The following is a 23,742-nucleotide window of genomic DNA, read 5'->3' as shown; positions in this document are numbered from 1 at the left end:
TGTGTGTAACACTTTGGAAGTCTAGACATCCTTGATCATTGAGACCTTGGAAATTTGGTTAGGGGTTGCATTTCATGGTGTGTGTGCGCTTGGACTTATTGAGCTTGTGAAGCTCATAGTTGCTTCTCCATTATTTTTAGATGCTTGGAAGGGTAATTGGAGTATTAGAGCTCACTCGAAGACTATCATTTATAATTTAAGATATTTAGTATTGAATTGTGATGTGATTCTACTATTTGGGTCTTAATGGGGTAATAAAAAGTGAATTGTGTGCTGTATTATATTTTTATTAGAAAATATAATGTCTCATGGAACTTTTGGCCAAGAATCAAGGGAAAATGATTTTTTTATAATTAGTTATGAATTTTCTCATTAAACCTTGTCTAAATAATTTGAGATGAAACGTTACGGTATATCAATGTGTTTTAATGAGTTGCTGAAAACTGTAGATGGCAAGAAATTTCTAAAAAAATTTCACATGATGAAAAATGAAGTCTAAATTCTAGCAAATCTAGCCCCACTATTGTTTGAATTTTGTAGGAAAATATATGCCCATTTAATTTATGTAATGACTGTATGGTGCAGTTGCTCAATCAAAATTAGCTGATTTTGAATCCAACTCAGAAGGGTTAAATCCTATTGGGAAAAAAAATGAAATTTGGTTATGTCGTAGCCCATTTTCCAATGGGGTATGAATCATCCAAAGACACAAAGGTTTGGTCATTGAAATATTGAAAATATTGAAATATGTCACACTAGCAACGTAGTTGTGAATAGTTAACTTCACAAAGTTTTCCAATGGGTCAAATGATGCCCCTTGGAATTTGTACCTAAAAAATGTTAATTTATGAATCTTCTCGTCTTAGTGAAATTTTTAAGATTTTACATAAATGCTTGAATAATATAATAATTAAAACCTAAAAGGGTGTAAGTAGTACTTATCTCTCATGAGCCGCGCATCCATGCGACCAAATAGGGGAAACTATGAGATTTTCCATTAATGGCTTTGTTGTAACCTAGTCTCACATTTGAATATGGAAATAGGTATTAATTTGAAATAATTTTTTTTTATATTATCTTTAAATTGAAGATAAAATGGATGGGTATTACAACCCATGCAAGGTGATCCGACTCGAACTCATGGACCTAACTTGATATTTCAAGCACAAACCCATTCTGGATAATTAGAATATCTTAATTGGAACAAGTCAAATTAATTTGATTTTAGCTTGAGTTTGAATTAATATGGGTAGAGATCGAATTTGTTTTTGATAACAAATTTGAGATTACTAATTTCACAGGGGAGTTGGTTTTCTCCCCCAATAAAAGGGTAGACTAGAGTGATTCATATTCAATGAGGTGGTTTCCATAGAGATGGTTTTTTTCTTCTCAACAATGCTTAGGCAGTGGTGAGTGGTAGTAATAGTGTTCATTGATGGTGACTACACTTCAAATCAGTGAAATGGGAATTAGTTTTCAAATTCGGGTCATTTAGGTATTGTGCATATGGATTCGAGGTTCTTGATTTTATGTTTATGTTCCACAACAATAGTCTTAATGAAATAGAAATGGATTTTCTTTGCCAAATTTTTACAAAAATGAAGGAAAACTCAATGATATACAAGAATTAAAAAGAAACCTTAGCATATCCAAATCCTTTCAATTAAGAGTTTAGAGCAGTTTGGTTTTTAAGTTTCATCATGATTAGTAGTCGACCAAATTTTCTAGTTCAAGTGGTGAATCTCTTATCTCCCTATCTCTTCCTTCCATCTTTTCTCTATTTACTTGTTTTTTCTATATCTCTTCACCTTTTCTCTATTTAGCTCTCTTGTCCTTCTTTGTTTCTCTCAACACATTCAGATAATTTTGGCTAAGATTTCTGACCAGTTCCTTTTAAGACCAACATCTAACCATTCTGACAAGACTTTCTAGTTCAATAGGTAAGCATTTCTTTCTCTATCTCCTTACCTTTTTTTTTATATCTCTTTTCATTTTTCTTTTATTCTTTCTCTATCTCTAAATATATATATAACTATTTCCCCTAAATAGGGCTTTGCTTTGCCTTCAATAAATAGGACTTTGCCCAAGTAGTTTGATTTTTTAATGTGATTGGAATCTAATTCACAAGACACAAGGAAAGACCTTAGTTGGAAGTATCGATATTTAGCAAATCCAAATAATAATGACCAACTCACTTTGCAATTTTTGTAATAAAGTAACAATAGGGGGGATATATAGAAAAAAAAAGAAGAGAAAGATAGAAAAGGAGAAAATAGTGGTCTTCCATTCTTAGGCACTCAAGTAATAGTGTGAAAAGAATAAAGAAAAGAGAAAAGAATAAAGAAGAGAAGAGAGAAAGCTAGAGAATAAGAAGAAGAAAAAGGAAAGAGTTTAGGAGCAAGAAAATCTTTCATTTTCATTTTTTATTTCTCCCAAATTCACTAGATATTATTTTCTTAAGCAATGCTTAGGGAGGTTTACCTCTAACAATCTCATCTTGCCATCAAAATTCTTGTATTCAATTTAATTAATCAAGACAAGGTCTTTGTGAGATGTGAAGCACGAAAACAACATGGAGACTCCATTTTGGCTTTTCCAAACCATTTCTCATTTCAGAAATGAGAAAAATATCCTAAAATATTTTTTGGGCCACTTCTGTAATTTATGAAAAGTTTTGGGACGTTTTAGAATTTATATAACTTTGCTGGAAATGTGTTTTCCTCGATTGCCCCCAACTCAACCACGAATCTTGAAATGAAGCCCATTTTTCCCTCTTTGGTCTTTTCGGTCGTCATCATCATTTTCTTCTTTTAGCGAGCAACGATTACTTTTCGAATCGGGGAATCCCACGTCCTTTTTTACTGCTTTGGTGCTCTCTTGCTATCGTTCGCCGAAGATCAGGCTCCTAGTTTCAATTTCCACTTTTCTCGCCACCGGTCGCGGTTGTTTCTTCTCGCCCTTTTCATTTTCAATACTAGTTTGTTCTCATTCTCGCCCATCTTACTTTCGATTCTAGTTTTCTTGTCGCCGGTCACTCTAAGTAAACCCTTATTTCTAGCTCTCTCTCTCACTACCTTACATACAGTGTATCTCTGGAACTAGAAAAAGATATGCAAAAGAAAAAAATTATTTTATGTTGTATTTTGAGTAGATGAAGTCTGGAAAAGAATAAATTTAGCTGTCATTTAAAACTCTTTGTTAATCAAGATGCTAAATTTTTTGAATACACTGCATTATTGGAATGTGATTGTTCTCGTATAAAATCAATTTAGTTATGGGTGTATGGCTATCATTTGGATTTAGTTATTGGATTTAGTTATTGTTAATGGTTGTTTGAATACATTGTGGACTTCGTGTTTATATTTGTTTGAATGCATTATGGAATTTATGTTTATTGTTTATATTTGTTTGTATTATGTTTGAGCTATTTTTTATAATTTTCTATATATAAAATTATATTTGTAAAAAAGTCCTCATATTTTTAAATTTACAGTTTACCCTGTATTTTCATTTTTTATTTTTTTAGAAAAAAATTGTTTTTCGTTTCCCTTTCTGTACAACCTAGTTTGTGAGTGTAGTTATTTTAATGGATTGAATCTAGTTTAAATCACAATTCGTACTAAGAAGTTTAAGTTTCGAATCATTTCAAAATACTAAGTTTAAAGGAAAAAGAAAAACTTTTTAGATGTTTCGACAAAAATTTTTAAAAGTCCTCATAATAAATTTCTAAGCCATTACAACCAAGATATGAAAGTAAAAGTCATCTATTTTTGTCAAAATATAATAACTAACTTTAATTGAAAATAGAGTTCATGTAACAAGTTTAGTATGTTTAATACACTTGATATCACCAAAAAGTAAAATCTATACATGCTTCTAGTGGATCACATAAAAACACATACAACATCTATAAACATTGCATGCCACAAAAATAATGAAAATTTTCAAATCCTATGCTTCAAGAACTTAATTCCCCTTAGAATTGCTTATCTCATCTAGAACGTTTGAATATTCTAGGAAATGAATCCAAGTTAGAGTTTAAACCTTCTAAGTTAGGGAATCCCCCACCCCTTCCCCTCCCAAAAAAAAAAAAAAAAATATTTATATAAAATGTGTGTATAAAATAAAATATAAGTTTCTAGTGCCACTTGTGACTATGTCAGCCTCATTTTAAGAGGTTTTTCAACCGGTGCTAGAAGTGTTTCTTGGAAGGTTTCTAACCATGTCATACAGGCTGAAACGACAAGAATAATGCAAGTTACTATCTTGCAGTGTCACTTGTGAATGTGTCGACCTCCTTTCAATAACTTTTTTAGCTGGTGCCAAAAACGTATATTGGAAGATCCCCAATCAAGTCACTTTAGGCCTAAGTGACGTAGAGCAAAATCCTTTTAGTTTGTTTTGATCTAAGAGTTGTTAGTGTGTTTGTATCTTAACTCACATGTGAGATGGTTTTTATAACACCTCATAATATTTTTAGGACATTTGGAGACTTGAGGAAATAAAATTGAATTTAATTTAGAAAAAAAATTATTTGGCCAAATGAGTGGGTTAAATGGTTTAAATATATGTATTTATATACATGTAAAGTATAATATATATTTTTTAAAAAATATGTTCTATTATATAAGCAACACCAAATTTGGTGCTCTAAATTCTCAAACCCTAAACTACAACAATCAAGAAATTGTTTTGAGTTGAATTTATGGATTTTAAATTATAATAGAATAAAACTAACCTTATTATTGCATCAAAGCTCATGCCTATTAAAAATTTATCTAAAAATGAGAAAATGAGAAAATAAAAGAAGTGGGAATAGAGAAAGGCTCATTCCGTGAAACTGTGCAATTATCCTTATCTTCTGCAACTAGTGAGTAGAGGCAGGTGCAGGCCAATCCAACGACGATGCTGAGCCTCTCCGTTGCTTCGCCATCCACGGCCACTTTCTATCCCAAGCCGGCGCTCTCCAAAACGAGCTTCCATGGCGTTCGAATAGCGCAGTTATGCCCGGCGCGAATCACTCCGTGCGCCCTGCGGAAGCCCAGTTCCGCTTCTTCGGTGGTGATGATGGCTAAGAGAGAAGAGGAAATGAAGGAAATTCGGGCCAAAACTACCGAAGAAATCAACGACGAGATTGTGGAGCTGAAAGGAGAGCTCCTCATGCTCCGCCTCCAGAAAGCGACTCGCAACGAGTTCAAGTCCAGCGAGTTTCGGCGTATGCACAAAAGGGTACCCTAACTGCCATAAATTAGTCTCTCTTCTTTGTTGTTATTCCGCACATGTAATATGATAAATGTATATGTACAAATATAATAGTTCCTCTCGAAATTGAGTTGGTAATTGGAGCATAAACGCCAAAAAAATGGAAGAAGAACAAACTCCTTACTTACCTCTGGATAATTTTCTTGTACCCGGACTTTCTTTACTGTATAACTCTGATAATTTACTTCCAGCGGCAGAAATTTTTCATTCCGAATAATCTGAACTCTAATGGATTGAGCTTAAAGTGCTACATTGTTAGATGGGTGGTGACAAATAGTGAACCAGAAGATGGTATAAAGGTTCATGAGTGTAGAGGCATCCTTGCAGTTGTGGAGAATGACATTTTATCCAATGAAGTTTTGACCCCCTTTTGGAAATGTTGGTTTAATTGTCCATTTTAAAGCGCTCTGTTCCAGAAACATTATTTCACATGCAATTTCCTAATTGCTTAAGATTGTAAGGTTCAGTTTTGTTTCATGTTTCAAGGAAAAGGGTCCTCAACGAACTATTTGTATTGTCCTATCAATGTTAATAAAGTAGAGATATTTGTCCTTTCCCCATAAAAATGGGGAGAGATGGGTAATGGGTTCCAAAATTTTCTGCTTTGGATAGAGATGGATATCTGAGAGTGCTGGGATATGCATTTACTGTACTGGAAGAAATTGAAGTGAGCAATACTTGGTTAGAATGAGAAGAATATAAGCGTTGCTGCATGTGTAAGCACGTGATGAAATAGGATACAACAAGAGTGTAACTAACAAAGAGTGAAAATATATAATTACGAGAATACTAGTTGATGAATAAGTTGGCTTTCTTCTAGGTTTAACAGCTAAGGTGAGTTGAGGTGATGTGCATGCATCTGGCTTGGGTACAATGCAAGCTACTGTAAGCTATAGAAGTTCACATTTTTTTTTTCCAGGCATCTGAAAAGTATGCAATGAAGAAAGTTAGAAACAGCTTTGTTGGATCTCCTCTTCTAAGGGTGAGACATTGTAGCCTGTGGATAATTTATAACCTTCATTTGCAATAGACATTTTAAGGAACTCTATTTCCAACTGTGAAGTAGGATTCATGAACTATGCATCTCTCCTGAAAATGCAGTTCCAATGAGGGGGCCTTATATTTATTTTAATTCTATGATGGCCCCTATTTAGCTTGGCATGATCTGTTTCCTTGTCTAATTACTGCTATTTCTTTTAGATTTTGAGGTTGCAAGCATGGGATCGTTTGTGTGTGTGTGTGTGTGTTGAGAGGGAGGGAGGGAGAGTCTTTGCTTGGTTGAAAAGAAACTGATTTGGCAGGATAAAGGATCTTGCTCTTAGCAACTTTTATATTATGAAACTTGGCAACCTATTTGCTTCTAAAACATTCATAGTCTCTTTTAGAAGTATGGCATCTATTTGAGAGTTATCTTAGGCTTCTGCAGGCTGTAGTAAGTGTTCCAGGTTGATTGTGCTTGTAGACGCTATACCTGTAACTATTGTACAGACTGTAGTCACTGACCTTTGAAGCTTAGAACTGATGAAAAGGGAAGGCTAGTGAGGCAGAGGGCTTGAATTTGTTGTTGGTGACGTTGAACTAATGCTAGAGTTGTGCTTTGGCCTTTTGATATACTGACAGAGAGTTTGCATTTGGTACTTTTACTTTTTAGATTTCCGTTCTTGAATCAAATATCTAGACCTGTGAAAAAGGTTCCTACAGATTGTATGAGAATGCCTCGCTGCTTCTAAAGAAAGATGGTGCAAGGAAACAGAAAGGGAACAAAAACTGCTGCATGCATCTGGTGTTTTATGTTCCAAGAATTTTCCATGTGAAATTTAATCAGGAAGCACAATTTCCCCCCCTTTTTTTGATTAGTAAAATATAGCCTGGACTCAGGAAAGACACTTCTAACAAAACGGGAAGGTGGCAATTCCAAACTGTCAAGCCCTTAGGTTAAGGATTGACAATGGGACGGAATTCTGATAGGAATTCTGGTAGAACGGAAATGAGTGAGAGAATGAGATAGGCAAAGAGAGAGAACGAGAGAGAATGAGAGAAGAATCTGTTATTCAATCAAGACGTGTCTTTCTCCTTCTACAACAGCCTACTTATTAGGCATCTACTACCGCCTAACTGTTCTTCCCACCTGATACAACCCCCTGCCCATTTAGTCTATAGTTACAACAATCAATCCCCTATTACATTTATACCCACGGGTCTTTACAAATTACCCCCCCATGAAAGAATTCTTGTCCTCAAGAATTTAGAGGAGATTGATAGCCCGAGGAAACTGCTTCAGCACATCTGACAAATATTCCCAAGTAGGCTGAATCTGGAGGTAGATGGGACCATCTGATCAGAACTTGGGTAATAGGGCTGTACCCTGATATATAACCCGCCTATCCCCAATGGCCTAGGGTTCCATCACCACTTCCGCTTCCTCCTCCATAGGCACCAACACAGGGCCAGTAGCAGTATGAGGACCAACTGCTTTCTTCAATAACGAAACATGAAATACAGGATGTACCTTCACTCCTGTTGGTAACTGCAACCGATAGGCTACTTCTCCAACTCTAGCAAGTATAGTGTAAGGCTCGAAATACTTTGGGCTGAACTTAGACATTGGAGTGTTTGAGAAAGTAGGATGAAGAAAGCGCTTCACTTTCAAGAACACCCTCTCCCCCACAACAAAGGTTCTGTCACTCCTCTTCTTATTGGCAGCCTGCACCATCCCATTGCGGGCTGTAACTAACTCCTTTTTCAAATCTGCTAGAACCTCCTGCCTTTGCTGGAAATAATGCTCCACATCAGCCAGGGTAGCTGAGGAGCTCGCAATAGCGGTAACAAGGGTGGACGGTATCCAAATAAGGCCTCAAAAGGGGATCGCTTGATAGCCGTGTCGTAGCTTGAATTGTATCACCATTGGGCCAAGGACAACCACTTATGCTAACTCCTGGGCCTAGCAAAACACATGCACCGTAGTTACGCCTCCAAGCATTGATTTACCCTTTCGGTTTGGCCGTCGGTTTTCGGGTGATAAGCAGTTGACAAGTGCAGCCCCACCCCCAAGCTCCGAAACAATTCTTGCCAAAAGACACTCGTAAAAATCTTATCCCTATCTGACACAATAGTCCGAGGGATTCCATGAATCTTCCCAATTGCATCCATAAACACTCGGGCCACCTCTGAAGCTGAAAAAGGATGGGTGAGGCTGAGGAAGTGGATAAATTTAGTTAACCTGTCCACTACCACCAAGATTGCATCTTTGCCCTCTGACTTAGGGAATCTCTCTATGAAATCCATAGAGATGTCCTCCCATGCTTGCTTCGGTATGGGCAATGGTTGTAGCAACCCTAGAGAAGCAACTGGTTCATGCTTACAGTGTTGACATGTCTCACATTCCAGCACATACCTCACCACCTCTTTCTTCAACCCAGGCCAATAACCTCCCACCCCCCCCCTCGGGCACTTTGTGGTAGGTTGCCCTCACACCTGAATGCCCACCTACGGGTGACCCATGCGGTGCTTGCATGATCTGAGACTTCAATTGCTCATCCTTTCCCACCACAATGCTTCCTTTAAACTAGATCACTCAATTAGAGAGTGTATAACCCTACTGATCATTTGGGTGGACAACCAACTGAGCCAACAACCTTTGCAGCCACTCTGTATTAGCATAACTCCCTACAATATCCTTGACCCAATCAGGTGTTACTGCTGTAATAGCTTGACAAGCCCCCTTTTCTACCCTTCTAGATAGGGCATCCACCACCACATTGTCCTTTCCCTTCCTATATTGGATTGTGTAATCCAACTCCAAGAGCTTAGAAATTCCTTTTTGCTGTAAATGAGTATGCAGTCTCTGCTGAAGCAAGAATTGCAAACTTTCATGGTCAGTCCTAATTACAAAAGGATTGCTCTCCAAATAATGTCGCCACTTATCCATGACCACTAACACCGCAATGAGCTCCTTATCATATATACTCAACCCTAAATGCTTAGGAGCCAAACCTTGGCTGATGCAAGCCAACGGTCATCCCTCTAGGCTCTTGCAAAAGCACAACCCCCACTCCATTGTCACAAGCATTAGTCTCCACAACAAAGGGTTTAGAAAAATTGGGTAGCGCTAAAACTGGAGATTGGGTCATGGCCTTCTTAAGGGCTCCAAGAGCTTCCTCTGCTTTGGAGTTCCAATGGAAGTTATCCTTCCTAAGAAGCTCAGTCAAGGGCCTACAAATCACTCCATAGTGCCTAATAAATTTTCTGTAATACCTCGTCAATCCCAAAAATCCCCTTAACTCCTTAACTGTAGTAGGTCTAGGCTAACTCACCATCATAGTTCTGAAAGGCGATAGGCACATTGAGGCGCAAAGGGTCTTGGAGCTTGAGGCGCGCCTCGCTCATTTGAGAAGCGAGGCACACCTTTTAGAAAAAAAAACTCAAAATCTTGTAAAATCATAAACAACTGTCAAATTATCAATAATTGTAACATCCCGCTCGAGCGATAGGAAGAACCGGAACAACTTACCCTGATGGGCCTACGCGAACTTCCCAGGGGGGTCACCCATCCCTGGATTACCCCAGGTCAAGCACGCTTAACTTGGGAGTTCTTTACCAACATTCAGCCCAAAAGGTATCCAGCTGGTGTTGTTTCATTTCTTACACTATCCTCGATATATACTAACTTCTCTGGGCTCTCGGGGTATTACATTCTCCCCCCCTTGAGCACATGACGTCCCCGTCATGCGACCTTACAACCGGTCCCAGACCTTCTCCCCTTGGGGGCTGCCATCCTAGAAGCCTGCCAGAAGCCGCTCCTTGTACAGGCCCTCAAGCCCCGGCGCCACTCCCCGCCCTCATTGGACCGCCTTCACCAAGGGTCGGCTCTGATACCACCTGTAACATCCCGCTCGAGCGATAGGAAGAACCGGAACAACTTACCCTGATGGGCCTACGCGAACTTCCCAGGGGGGGTCACCCATCCCTGGATTACCCCAGGTCAAGCACGCTTAACTTGGGAGTTCTTTGCCAACATTCAGCCCAAAAGGTATCCAGCTGGTGTTGTTTCATTTCTTACACTATCCTCGATATATACTAACTTCTCTGGGCTCTCGGGGTATTACAATAATAACATATGCATATCATTCACGATTCATCATCTTCAAATTCTAAACTAACAACATCAAAGTTGATTCATTCATCATGCAAATTCTAAACTAGAAATATCATCAAAGTTCAAACTCAAAGTCTCAAATTCAAACAAGTACCAATCATCATGCAAAGTTCTAAACAAAAGCATAAACACTACAAGTCCACAATCAATAAACACTACAGGTCCACAATCAATAAAGAAGTTTTAATCAATCATCATCAAGAAGATCATCAACATCAAGGTTAATATCTTCATCATCCCCTTCAATCACCCCTTCATCTTCTTCTTCCTCTCCCAATTCTTCTCCCTCTTCCAAGTCTTCATCATCTTCGGTCTCTGTCTCAGATTCCTCCTTCTCTTCAATCTCCTGAGTTACTGGCTGCTTCGAAGTCGAAGCCAAAATTGAACCCGATTGTGATCGAGTTTGTTTAATTCTGAATTGATAACTAGGCTCTCCAACTCCTGCAGCCGCAGCGACACTACTCCATGTCAACCCATCCCCAACGTCATCTAGAAAAACACTTTCATCATCTTTATTATTCTCCCCATCAAGCTTTCCAGTTAACCATTCATTGCTTTCATCAATGTGGGTCAATATGATAGGGTCAATGGTATCACGCCTTTGATACTGATGCCTTAATGCTCTATTGTATTTCACAAACACCAAGTCGTTTAAATGAAGTTGATCAAGCCTGTTTTTCCGTTGGGAAATTCTATTCACAGCCCACATTATTACTCTTCACAGCCACTCCTACCAAAATTCACCAACATCTTTTAAAAGTCCTATTTTACCCTTCATAGCCCACACCCACAGCCATATTCCTTCCCTTTTACTCCCCACAGCCACAACCACCCCATCTACTTCATCTCTCACTCTCTCACACCCATCTCTCTCTCTGTGTGTCCCCCCGAATACACACACACACACACACACACACACAGAGATGAAGAGATGGGTGTGAGAGAGTGAGAATAGATGGGGTGGTTGTGGCTGTGGGGAGTAAAAGGGAAGGTAGATGGCTGTGTGTGTGGGTTGTGAAGGGTAAAATAAGACTTTTAAAAGAAGTTGGTGAATTTTAGCGGGAGTGGCTGTGAAGAGTAATAATGTGGGCTGTGAATAGAATTTCCCTTTTCCGTTTAGTATGAAGCTGCAACAATTTATGCAAAAACATACTAAGAATAAGTTACATGAAACAAACTAACTACTAATAAAAATTGTAAGTGTTATATGTACAATGCACTTACATTTTCAAACACACTCCAATTACGTTCACACCAAGATGAACTACAAGTCAAGCTAAGAATTTTAATTGCAAAATTTGAATAGCTTCATCATCTTTTCCCTAGTCTTTGAATAGCATGAACCATCAACAGACTCCAAAAACATACTTCCTTTACGAGAATTGACTAAAAAGTTAATCAATGTCCTTTCCCTCTTGTCCTTCCATCCATCTGACAAAATGGAACATCCATATTTGGCCCACACCTCTTCATGATCTTTCATCATTGTACGAGTGGCTTCCACCACTTGTTCGAGAAGGGGAACCCTAACTTCATGGTAACTAGGTGGCTTCACACCTGAACCATACTGACCAACTGTTTCTATAAAGACTTTAAAATTGTCATATGTCACTGCATTGAATGGAATGCTTGCATTATACATCAATCCTGCAAAACTTCTACAAACTCGAGCTCTTAACTCTTTTTTTGCAAAATCATTCTCACCCAACCTTGTTTGCATTCCTTTGCTCTTGCTTTTCAACACAATAACTTCTGGTTCTTTAAGAAAAACATCAAGTAGACCCTTTTGTGTTGGCCCTTTAACACTACCAACACTACCAGTACCGCTTCCACTTCCGGTAGATACATTGGGTCTTTCTTTACTTTGTGGCGACTCCCCATCATCATCATACCCTTCACCAAATTGAAAATCATCATCTAACGGTGCCATATTTCGCTCATCCCTGTCATTCTTCTTCTTTTGCATGTACTCTCCAATCTCTTGTTTTATTAATGGAGGACATTTTGGACAACCTTTAGTATTCCTAAAACCACCCACAAGATGTTGTTTCGCTTGAAATATGCCACCTTTCGTTACTTTACGACAAAATTTACATGTGGTGGTATTTCTGTCATTAGGATTAGCTTCAAAGTAATTCCATGCCGGGTCAGTTTTGGAAGTTGTCGACGACATTGACTGGGCTGCTACAACACAGTTCTAACTTCCACAAAATTCTCCAATCAACAAGAAAACAACAACCGTATAAAGAGAGGTGGGTGTGGCTTGACAACAACGAGGAGAGGAAGATCGGGCCGATCGGCGATTGGCGTTAGAGAAGATGGGAGTTTCTGGCGACTGGCTTGAAGGTCGGCAGGAGAGGGAAAAGATGGGAGTGACGTCGAGAGGAAGATGGGAGTGACGAGCCGACCTGCTGACTTGGGCTGCCCAGGTTTTAAATAAAACCTAGGTTTCATGAGAAGCGCCTCAAGCCCCGACGCCTCGCCGTGCAAGGTGCGGGCCTCTCGAAAAACACGTCGCCTCGACCCAATCAAGGCGCTAAACTAACACCTTGCGCCTAGGCGCGCCTTTAACATCTATGCTCAGAGCCTAAATCGTTACCACCTCAAAGACCTTTTGACCATTCGATACATCTTAAACCTAACATCGAACCTGTAAACATTTGGTCCTACAAATATGCACCTATACATAAAACTGAAATTGAAAAGCAAGTCAAGGAAATGTTAGCCAATTCCATGAACCAAATTTTCAGTTTCTATTTTGCGGAAATTCATACTCGTTTTCTTTGACGATATCCTTGTGTACAGCCTTAACCTTGAGCAACATTTATACCATGTTAGAACAACCTTTGAAGTCCTTAGATTTAATCAATTGTATGTCAAGTTGTCTAAGTGTACTTTTGCCGGGGGGAAGTTGAATACTTGGGTCACATTATCTCGGGGAAGGGAGCGAGTACAGATTCGAAAAAAATTGAAGCTATGGTGAGCATAGATGTTAAAGGCGTGCCTAGGTGTAAGGCACCAGTTTGGCGCCTTGACTGGGCCGAGGCGACGGGTTTTCCAAGAGGCCCTTGCCTTGCACGGCGAGGCGCCGGGCGCGTGAGGCGCGCCTCATGAAACCTAGGTTTTATTTAAAACCTGGGCAGCCCAAGTCGGCAGGTCGGCTCGTCACTCCCATCTTCCTCCTGATGTCACTCCCATCTTCTCCCTCTCCTTCTGACCTTCAAGCCGGCCGCCAGAAACACCTTTCTCAAGCTGTCCAACCGTCGGAAACTCCCATCTTCTCCAGCGCCAGTCACCGATTGGCCCGATCTTCCTCTCCTCGTTGTTGTCAAGCCGTGCCCGCCTTTCTTTATACGATTGTTGTTTTCTTGTTTATTGGAGAATTTTGTGGAAGTTGGAACTGTGTTGCAACAACCCAGTCAATGTCGTCGTTCCAAAACTGACCCGGCACGAAATTACTTTGAAGCTAATCCTAATGATAGAAATACCACCACATGTAAATTTTGTCGTAAAGTAATGATAGGTGGCATATTTCAGACGAAACAATATCTTGTGGGTGGTTTTAGGAATACTAAAAGTTGTCCAAAATGTCCTCCATTAGTAAAACAAGAGATTGAAGAGTATATGCAAAAGAAGAAGAATGACAGGGATGAGCGAAATATGGCACCGTTAGATGATGATTTTCAATTTGGTGAAGGGTATGATAATGATGATAAGGAGCCGCCACAAAGTAGAAAAAGACCTACTGTATCTACCGGAAGTGGAAGCGGTACTGGTAGTGTTGGTAGTGTTAAAGGGCCAACACAAAAGAGTTTACTTGATGTTTTTCTTAAAGACCTAGAAGTTACTGTGTTGAAAAGGAAAAGCAAAGGAAGACAAACAAGGTTGGGTGACAATGATTTTGCAAAAAAAGAGTTAAGAGCTCGAGTTTGTAGAAGTTTTGCACGATGGATGTATGATGCAGACATTCCATTCAATGCAGTGACATATGACAATTTTAAAGTCTTTATAGAAGAAGTTGGTCAGTATGGTTCAGGTGTGAAGCTACCTAGTTACCATGAAGTCAGGGTTCCCCTTCTCAAACAAGAGGTGGAAGCTACTCGTACAATGATGAAAGATCATGAAGAGGCATGGGCCAAATATGGATGTTCCATTTTGTCAGATGGCTAGAAAGATAAGGGGGAAATGACATTGATTAACTTTTTAGTCAATTCTCCTAAAGGAAGTATGTTTTTGGAGTCTGTTGATGGTTCCAACTATTCAAAGACTGGGAAAAGATGATGAAGCTATTCAAATTTTGCAATTAAAATTCTTAGGTTGACTTGTAGTTCATCTGGGTGTGAACGTAATTGGAGTGTGTTTGAAAATATTAGTGCATTGTACATATAACACTTACAATTTTTATTAGTAGTTAGTTTGTTTCATGTAGCTTATTCTTAGTATGTTTTTGCATAAATTGCTGCATCTTCATACTAAACGGAGAAACAGGCTTGATCAACTTCGTTTAAACAACTTGGTGTTTGTGAAATATAATAGAGCATTGAGGCGTCGGTATCAAATGCGTGATACCATTGACCCTATCATATTAACCCACATTGATGAAAACAATGAATGGTTGACTGGAAAGCTTGATGAGGAGAATGATAAAGATGATGAAACTATTTTTCTAGATGATGTTGGGGATGGGTTGGCATGGAGTAATGTCGCTGCGGCTGCAGGAGTTGGAGAGCCTAGTTATTGATTCAGAATTGAACAAACTCAATCACAATCGGGTTCAACTTCGGCTTCGACTTTGAAGCGGCGTGTAACTCAGGAGATTGAAGAGGAGGAGGAAAGTGAGACAGGGACCGAAGATGATGAAGACTTGGAAGAGGGAGAAGAATTGGGAGAGGAAGAAGAAGATGAAGGGGTGATTGAAGGGGATGATGAAGATATTGACCTTGATATTATGTTGATGATCTTCTTGATGATGATTGATTAAAACTTCTTTATTGATTGTGGACTTATAGTGTTTATTGATTGTGGACTTGTAGTGTTTATGTGTTTGTTTAGAACTTTGCATGATGATTGGTACTTGTTTGAGTTTGAGACTTTGAGTTTGAACTTTGATGATGTTTCTAATTTAGAATTTGCATGATGAATGAATCAACTTTGATGTTGTTAGTTTAGAATTTGAAGATGATGAATCGTGAATGATATGCATGTATTATTATTGATAATTTGATAGTTGTTTATGATTTTACAAGATTTTGAGTTTTTTTTTTTCTAAAAGGCTCGCTTCGCTTTGCAAAGGCGCTCCTTACCTTGTGCATTGTGCATTTCGCGCCTTAGGCTCCAGGACCCTTTGCGTTTTAATGCGCCTAGCGCCTTTCAAAACTATGGCTCTGAGAATAAGTCCTTAAATTCATTCAACAGTAAGGGCAAGTTATCGTAAATGCTTACCTCAATCGGGAGTTGGATGATGGCTGGTCCAACTTCTGCTTTTGGGTCCTTCTCCTCCATTCCTCCTTCCTCCCATTCCACTGCTTGTATGGAATATAACTGTGTGATATGCTCTCATTTCTTTTGCATTTGCTTCTGTAATTGTCTTCCTGAAATGAACTTGCACTCGCCCTGCTCCAAGCTTCCCACCAAGGTCTGTTTCCTCCCTTCAATCTCCACCATCACTTCTAACTTGTTGAAATCAAAGGTTAAGGGACTGACAATTTTCATCCAATCGACCCCCAAAATAATATCACACCTCCTAAGCTCCAACACTCTTAGGTCAGCCATGAATTTAACCCCTTGCATCACCCACTTGAAATTGAAGCACTTGTGATAGCTATACATTCTGTTCCCATTTGCCATTGTCACCGATAGGGGGTTTGTCTCCATTAATTCACACTTGAGGCTAACGGCAGTAGCTTTATTCAAAAAGCTATGGGTGCTGCCGTTATCAGTCAGTACTGCCAATCTTCTCTTTCCCACTTGACCTTTAACTTGTATGATTTTTGCAGTGGAGCCCCCTTTCAATGCGTGAAAAGACATCTCACCTCCTTCATCCCCTTGTGCCTCCTCTGTATTTTCTTCCTCACCCACTTCTTCTTCCAGCCTTTCCTCTTCTTCCTCACCTTCTTCATCAGACCCCTCCATTTTCAGCATCAACCGATGACATTGATGCCCTGACCCATATTTCTCTCCACACTTGAAACATAGGCCCAATTGTTTCCTCTGCTCCATGATTTGGTTTTTGTTTTCCCCTGAGCTCATAGCATTCTTGGCCCCTCCTTGACTTGCCACCCATGTTCCAGGCTTGAAACTACCCCCAGGAGATGCGTTTGTACCCCTACTATGCTGCGACTAGGGCTAGGTCCATGCCCTGTTCTTCTTGAATACAACCTCCCATGTCAATTCTTGCAAGTAGGCCTTCTCCGCCGTTTGTTTAACCAACAACGGCCCCAGCATCTTGACCACCAATCTCAGATCATCTCTGAACCCGCTAATAAAACTTGACGCGTAGTAAGGCGTAGGCAAACTCGGATGGGCCATTCCTATCACCGCCCTTAATTCTTCGAACTTCCTCAAGTATTCCTCCACTGACCCATCTTGCCGCAGTTTGTTGAATTCCTCCATTGTGTTGGCCATGCTCCTTTTGCCGAATCGGCCACACAACTCCTCTGCGAATGACCCCCATGACACTATTTCCCCCTCCAATTGCTTCTAGCCTTGGTACCAGGCGTCAATGGTATCATTGAGATATGCTGCTGCCATTGTCACATTCTGATCCTCTTCGATACGGTACAATTCAAAGAACCGCTCATAGCGGCAGACACACCATCTTGGCTTGACGCCTTCAAAGATTGGAATTTCCAATCGTGGTGTGGGGGTATGGAGACCGCTTGAATAAGTCGGTCCTTTGCTATGGGTTTCTTGTTCCCATGCAACTTGATCCTTCGCCCTCCTCAGCCCCTCCGGCTTGGGCAAGAGTCCATCCTTATTGAAAATCGCTTCCGGCCCCGATCTTGGAGGAAATTCTTCCGACAATCGAAATTGTGGCAAGGCGGACAACATGTTAAACATGCTATCGACCTTCTGACCGTAAAAGTCTGCCTGTTCTTGGCTCCAGCTCCCTTATGCTATCTCTTAGGGCTGCCATGTCCTCTCGATGGGCTGCCATGTCTTCTTGGCTTTGGTTTTTTATGGCCGTGATGTCCTCCTGCATGTGCACCACACCCGACTCCAAAGCCTCCTTCTGCGCCTCAAGATGCTTTAAACGCGTACCTTCCGCTATGACTCAAATTGTTCGTCACAACTACCGTTCGAGACGTCGCTTGTCCATTGATATTCATCCCTAGGAGCCGCTGAAGATCAGTGGCTCTGATACCAAATTGCCAAGCCCTTAGGTTAAGGGTTGACAATGGGACGGAATTCCGTGGTAAGAACAGAAATGAGGGAGAGAATGAGATAGGCAAAGAGAGAGAATGAGAAGAATCTGTTATTCAATCAAGACGTGTCTTCCTCCTTCTACAACAGCCTACTTATTAGGCGTCTACAACTGCCCAACTGTCCTTCCTGCCTGATACAACCCCCTGCCCATTTAGTCTACAGTTACAACAATCAATCCCCTATTACATTTATACCCCTGGGTCTTAACACAAACTAGATGCCTTAAGAGTTCACTTTCTAGGGAACTATTATGGGCCAGTAAGTAGGAGTATGGTTGGCTACATGCTCAAGGGGATGGACTAAAAGGATGTTAGTTAAGGTGGTGATAAGAAAGTTGTAGATCATATCTAAACAGGTGTGGGATTAGGAGAAGATGATGCTGGTAGGTTTCCCCTGAGACTAATTATTTATGGTTCATTGAATTCAGTTGATCTTTCTTTGGCTGATCACCATGTAATTTTAGTTTTTGAGCTCTCTCTCTCTCTCTCTCCCTCTGGGGTTGGGTTGGGAGTGTGTTGGGGCCCAAAGGCAAAAGTGTTGGGTGGGAGGATCATTGCATTCATTTAGAAATGGCTGTTCAATCAGGATGTAATATATTGCATACTTATGCTACTCTGTAATGGGACAGAGTTGTGCATGCTAAGCCCATAAGCTTAAGAGCTAAGGACACAAGATGCATTCATAGATAGAATACTGACTCATAATCCTGTACCTGAAATAGGCTTTTTGCTATTTAAGTAACCATGTTTGTGTGCATTGTATTTGCTTATTTTTCACTTAGGTTTTTGTTCTCTCATTTTTGTGTGCGCTAGGATGCTCACAGATGACATGGTGTGTGGTTGTGCATTTAAGCCGTATAGCCATGACCCCCCCCCCCAAAAAAAAAAGAAAAAAAAAAGGGTAAAGCATTGAACAAAGAGAGGCCAGCAGTAGCAGAATCTATTCTCTCTTGGCTCTTTGAAATGGTTTCATTTATTTTGTCTATTGTTCTGCAAATTGTGATCCCTCTGTCCTAAGAATAGATGATTTATTTGCCAACTGTTAATATAAGCTGTTTAAACTGTTGTCAAAGTATCAGTTACATTGTAGAATGGAAGGTTCATTGTTTTATGTCTTAGTACAATAAATTTCTGTAGAATATGACATTGTAACTTTCATCCAAAGCAGGTTGCCCGTATGTTTACTGTTAGGAGGGAAAGAGAACTCGAGGAGGGCATCAACAAGAGGTTATCAAGAAAGCTTGATCGGCAATGGAAGAAAAGCATTGTGTACAGACCACCTCCATCATTAAAGAAGCTGCGAGAGGAGGAGGCAGCTGCAGAAGCCAAGGAATCGGCATGAACTAAGTCAATCCTTTCCTGAATGAAAATGTGCCCACTTTTGTTCTTCCATTTTCCCCCTGGTAGTGAGGATTGAGTTTAAATCTGTGGTTTGATTTCTGTATGTGGCCCATTATTGTATTTGTCAATGTTAATCTGTTGTTTACTCTGCATTTTTTGCCCTCCCGCTAGGAAGGTTGATGGTATGTTGGCTGTATATGTGAAGTGACCAGTTCACAGTGATTCTAAACAGAAGATTCTGTTCAATCATATGAAGTTATGACTGTTTTAATATCTTGGATTGGGTTACTTTGGGGAATTTAATCGCGAGCGGATCAATTAATCCAGAAATCTATTACTATATATTTATGTACAAGATTAGGTTACTGTTTCGTGATAGGTTTTGTTATGTTATCTTTCAAGTGCATAACTATTCTGCTATTGCCAGTGAAGCGTTGGTTCAGTGCAAAGCAGAGACGATCCTGGGACCTTTTAGGTCCCTGTTTCAATTGCTTCTTTGTGCAAGGAATTTTCTCCAACTTATTGGGTGTATTTGCTTTGTATTGCTGTGCAAATTGACAACCCTGCAACGTATGGTTGTTTAGAGAGAGTTAATGTCTTCATCTTTTCCTGTTTAATATCATCAGTTTTGTTTTTGATTTAGGCAGATACATCACTTGACTTCTATTCCTTAGTTTCTTGCTGCAATAACTCCTGCTTCTTTTCTTTTTCACTTTCTCCTAAAAACCCAAAAAATTAAAGTAATTGTAGATTCAATATAATTCATACCTTCTAGGATTCCTCAGTTTCTATAATAAATTTTGGGCCAGTGCTTAAGTTTTTGCTTTCTAAGTTGACAACAGAGTAGCCTTCCAGAATTAAAATAAGTAGTTTTCACACCCATAAGCGAGTTGCATCTTGTAATTTAGTTGGATAATATGATTATGGTTGTGGTCCATCATAACTATAGTCATTTTGTAGGTTGTCATCCATTTATTTATTGCATTGCTTGAATAAACAGTTTTGAGCGAAAATAATGTAAGAAATTGGCAGAATGGTGAGATTTGTGTTAAGAAAGGGTATTTTGGAAATGATTGTTGAATGCTGTTAAATAGGATTTGGAGGTTATTCTCCTTGACATATCTTTACAGGGCACTGTCATGGATGTATACACAATTAGATTTGTAGTGCAATCGGTCAATACCCGTGGGCCTTTAAGATATGTATTTTATTCTGTCTTGGATTCCATCACTTGCAGTTGGAGTTCGTTCAGCTTTCTGTTTACCTTGAGTTAAGAGTATTTGATTTCAAAATCACCCTTTTTGTGCATTCCTTAAACTTGGTTCTGGCTCACCATTAGTGTCTATATGGTATGGCTGTAGATTTTCTGCTATAGTGAGAATTATTTTTGCGAGAATTACTTTTGATTGCGGGTAATTGTCTTAAAAAAATTATTTCCTGTTTCTACTTTTGCTCTACATCAAAGGCTATAAATTTTTGCTTTTCATCCATGGCCAAAAAAAAAAAAAAAAAAAAAAGAAGTTTTTGTTGTCATACAAATAACAAAAACACTGTTTACCATTAGCCAAATACCCTTAACAATGTACAGAAGCCACAAAAGTGCTTTTTGGCTCATCCACCGGATTCCAGGTTACTTTCAGTAGCTGTCAGCGACAAATTGGCCCCTATTGTTTCCTTGTGTGTGATATAGTAGGAACATAGCACGAGTTTGTAATTGTGCACTGTTTTGAATAATTTAGCATAGCAGAGGGTTGCTATGATAAGTGCTAGCATCTGAAGAAGGTCATGACAAGTGTTGGTGTGCACTGCCTCGAGGAATTGCATTTAATCCTATACGAATAATTTGCCTGTATTATGACATCCAAACTGAATCATAACCTCCAAATTAAATGTATTAAATGTATCTTGAGCAGAGGTAATGATGGTATGAGATTTTGAACTTTACCTCGTGAATTTGGTTAAATAGCAAGATCATTTCTTTGGTCTTGGAAAATGATAAATTTTCCTGATTGAAACCTTCATATGAGGATGGTATCAGATGATTGAACTGTATCATGTGTGTGACTGCATCTTTCAGATAGTGAAAGCATCAATGAATCATCTTTCAGATTTGTGCCTGTATTTGATGATCAAAAGTAGCATGTGGGCTTGAGGAATCCTCAGATCTCACATCTGATTTGTCCAGTGGATGAGTTGGAATTGCTTCTCCCTAACTAACATAACATATGGGAAACAAGCATCTTAGTGTGTCCTCAGCAGAAACAAATTCAAAACTACCACACACAAATACTATTTAAGCTAAATGAAGAGGTGTTCGTGTCTTAGTGTTCATTATAGATCATGAGTTCCTTTTCTGAGGCTTCCGATTTTATGGATCTTGCAGTGCAGTTGAAAGGTGTATTGCCAAGGAAAGGCAGATAGATCGTAGACTTTTGAATGGTTTTGCCTTTGGAATAATTGATTGGTAGCTTTGCATTAAAGGGTCTTATTACAATAGCTATAGTTCCTATATAAATGGCATCTACTTCCGTAATTTGGGACCAGATTTGATATTGTGGAAGGCAAAATCAAAGATTCCCTTCACAGTGTGTTGGGAAACATTTCCTTATTATATTGAGACCTATGCATCCCATGATGCATTATCATGTGGTTTCTTTTTGCAGCACTTGTTGATTTTTGTCAAAGTTGGGGGGCTGGCAGTGGGAATCAATCTGTACTACTGTCTCCACCTGCTGAAAATCATAATAGGAATATTCAATACTTTCCATCCTTGTAATACCTGGTCATCTCTTTGAATTTTGATTTCCAGTATGGCTTTTGGTTTTTTTCCCCCCCTGAGTTCAGACTTGAATGCACGGGCAAGCTAGTATCTGACTCTGTTTACCCAATAGACTATCTGGCAAATGACTTTTTGAATAGGACAACATATGTACCAACTACCGCTAGGTAATCTTCAGCTTTCTCACACAACTGCCCTGCATTTCAAAACCTTTGACTAGATCAAATTCTCTCATGCTATAAAATCTATAAATTCATGAAGAGGCCCTGGGGGAGGTGATCTCTCTCATTCTCTCTGTCTGGAAGTTCTATTTTGCAGCCATCCCTGTTATTTCGACATTCAGAGCGGCACGAAGACCGACTTCACGATATTCCTACAGGTACACTTATCTGTCAATTTTCATGATGTGAGATGTGGTTAGTAGAATGGTATGCAAGTTTGGGATGTTTCATAGTTTTGATTAAACTGTAACAGGGATTGTCTTAGCTTCTACCCATAATATTGCAGCAAAATCTATAAGTTCGTGGGCTTGCGGTTATAAACTTGATCATGCCATGAGCTATTGAGCCTTGTTGCACACGTAATCTTATTTGTTGAATCGCATCTTATAGGTAGGTAACACTATCCTACTTATCTCCCTATTGATATTCAAATGCCAATCACTTCTGTATTTGTAACTGTTATGGCGCCATAAATTAAAATTTGTACTGAATAAAAGTTCAACCATTAGTTTGCATGCTACTGAAGCACAATGAGATCAACCAATGTTGGGGGCAAGGGGGTGTAGGTGGTGTTTGGCTTAGATGCAGCTGGAAACTAGAGACTGTGTACTGAGGGCTAGGTAGAAAATAAGATAAGCCAACTTTATGTATGCTAGTAGAAAAGCGTTTGCCTTAGCTTTGAGAGGGCAAGACAAGGGTTCAGTTTCTGGTGATCTGATTTGATAGGCCTATGTTCCCTTAGAAACAATGTCACATGTTAGGCCCAAATGAAATTCCATTTGGCCCGACTCAATTGAGGCAATATGGCCCACAGACCACATCCTTCTGAATTGCAAATATGTATATTTGAGTTCAGTATGATAATCCTTGGCCTTATACCTAGGGGGGGTGCAAACTGATCAACTTAAAAAAATTAAATTGAATTGATTAAAAAAATTAAATAAACAGAAACTTGAAAAAATCGAACAAAGAACAAAAAAAAAAAAACTGAACCGGCAGAATAAACTGGACAAACACAAAAAAGGAAAAAAAATCAATAAACCGAAAGACCGGACAAACCAAAGAAAATGATTGAACCAAAAAATACCACAAAAAAAAAAAAAAAAAACTAAAAATCCTAACTGAAACTCACATTTGAGAGTCGCTAGTTAAAGCAAAGAGGAAGATAGGAATAATGGCTGTTGATGGGAGACGGAGACAACAATGTCAACGGGCTATTGACTTTTTACCAAATATATCTTATTTCTATTCAAATTCTTGGAAATTAACTTTAGTAAAGAAGAAGAAGAAGAAGAAAATAATAGAGAAAGTGTGTGTTTTACCCCTTCAGATTGTCGCTATTGTTGCCATTGCTAACTATTTGAAGAGAGAGAAGCAGATGAGAGATTTTAGAAGAGAGAAAAATGTAAACGAAAAATAAGCGAAAAAGTGTTTAAATAGAATGACATTTTTGTCAATTTTTAATATTTAACAAGAATTAATTAATGGTGAAAGGGAAGTTGTAACATTACATTAAATTTTAAGTGTATTCTCTATATTTTCTCAAACGTCAAAAGGTAT

The 23,742-nt window shown here is 39.1% G+C and overlaps 2 protein-coding genes across 3 annotated transcripts in view; both read left to right on the top strand.

Moving 5' to 3' along the window:
* Window positions 1–4,821: 4,821 nt before the first annotated feature.
* Window positions 4,822–19,455, top strand: LOC127804993 (50S ribosomal protein L29, chloroplastic). Its single transcript, XM_052342137.1, has 2 exons — window positions 4,822–5,229; window positions 19,010–19,455. The coding sequence occupies exons 1-2, from the start codon at window positions 4,906–4,908 to the stop codon at window positions 19,181–19,183; spliced, it is 498 nt and encodes a 165-aa protein (XP_052198097.1). The 5' UTR covers window positions 4,822–4,905; the 3' UTR covers window positions 19,184–19,455.
* Window positions 19,456–22,205: 2,750 nt separating this feature from the next.
* LOC127803015 (transcription factor MYB93-like) overlaps window positions 22,206–23,742 on the top strand; it is a 37,780-nt gene continuing 36,243 nt past the window's right edge. Inside the window, exons 1-2 of one of the 2 annotated variants that reach the window (XM_052338999.1) lie at window positions 22,206–22,340; window positions 22,436–22,572. The gene's annotated coding sequence lies outside the window, so the exon portion shown is untranslated. The remainder of the gene's footprint in view (window positions 22,341–22,435; window positions 22,573–23,742) is intronic. The other variant, XM_052339000.1, reaches the window with a different exon arrangement.

Source organism: Diospyros lotus, chromosome 6, assembly GCF_014633365.1.
Source record: "Diospyros lotus cultivar Yz01 chromosome 6, ASM1463336v1, whole genome shotgun sequence".
Lineage (NCBI taxonomy): Eukaryota > Viridiplantae > Streptophyta > Magnoliopsida > Ericales > Ebenaceae > Diospyros > Diospyros lotus.
The sequence above is the reverse complement of the archived record's forward strand: the minus strand, read 5'-3'. Positions and strand labels throughout refer to the sequence as shown.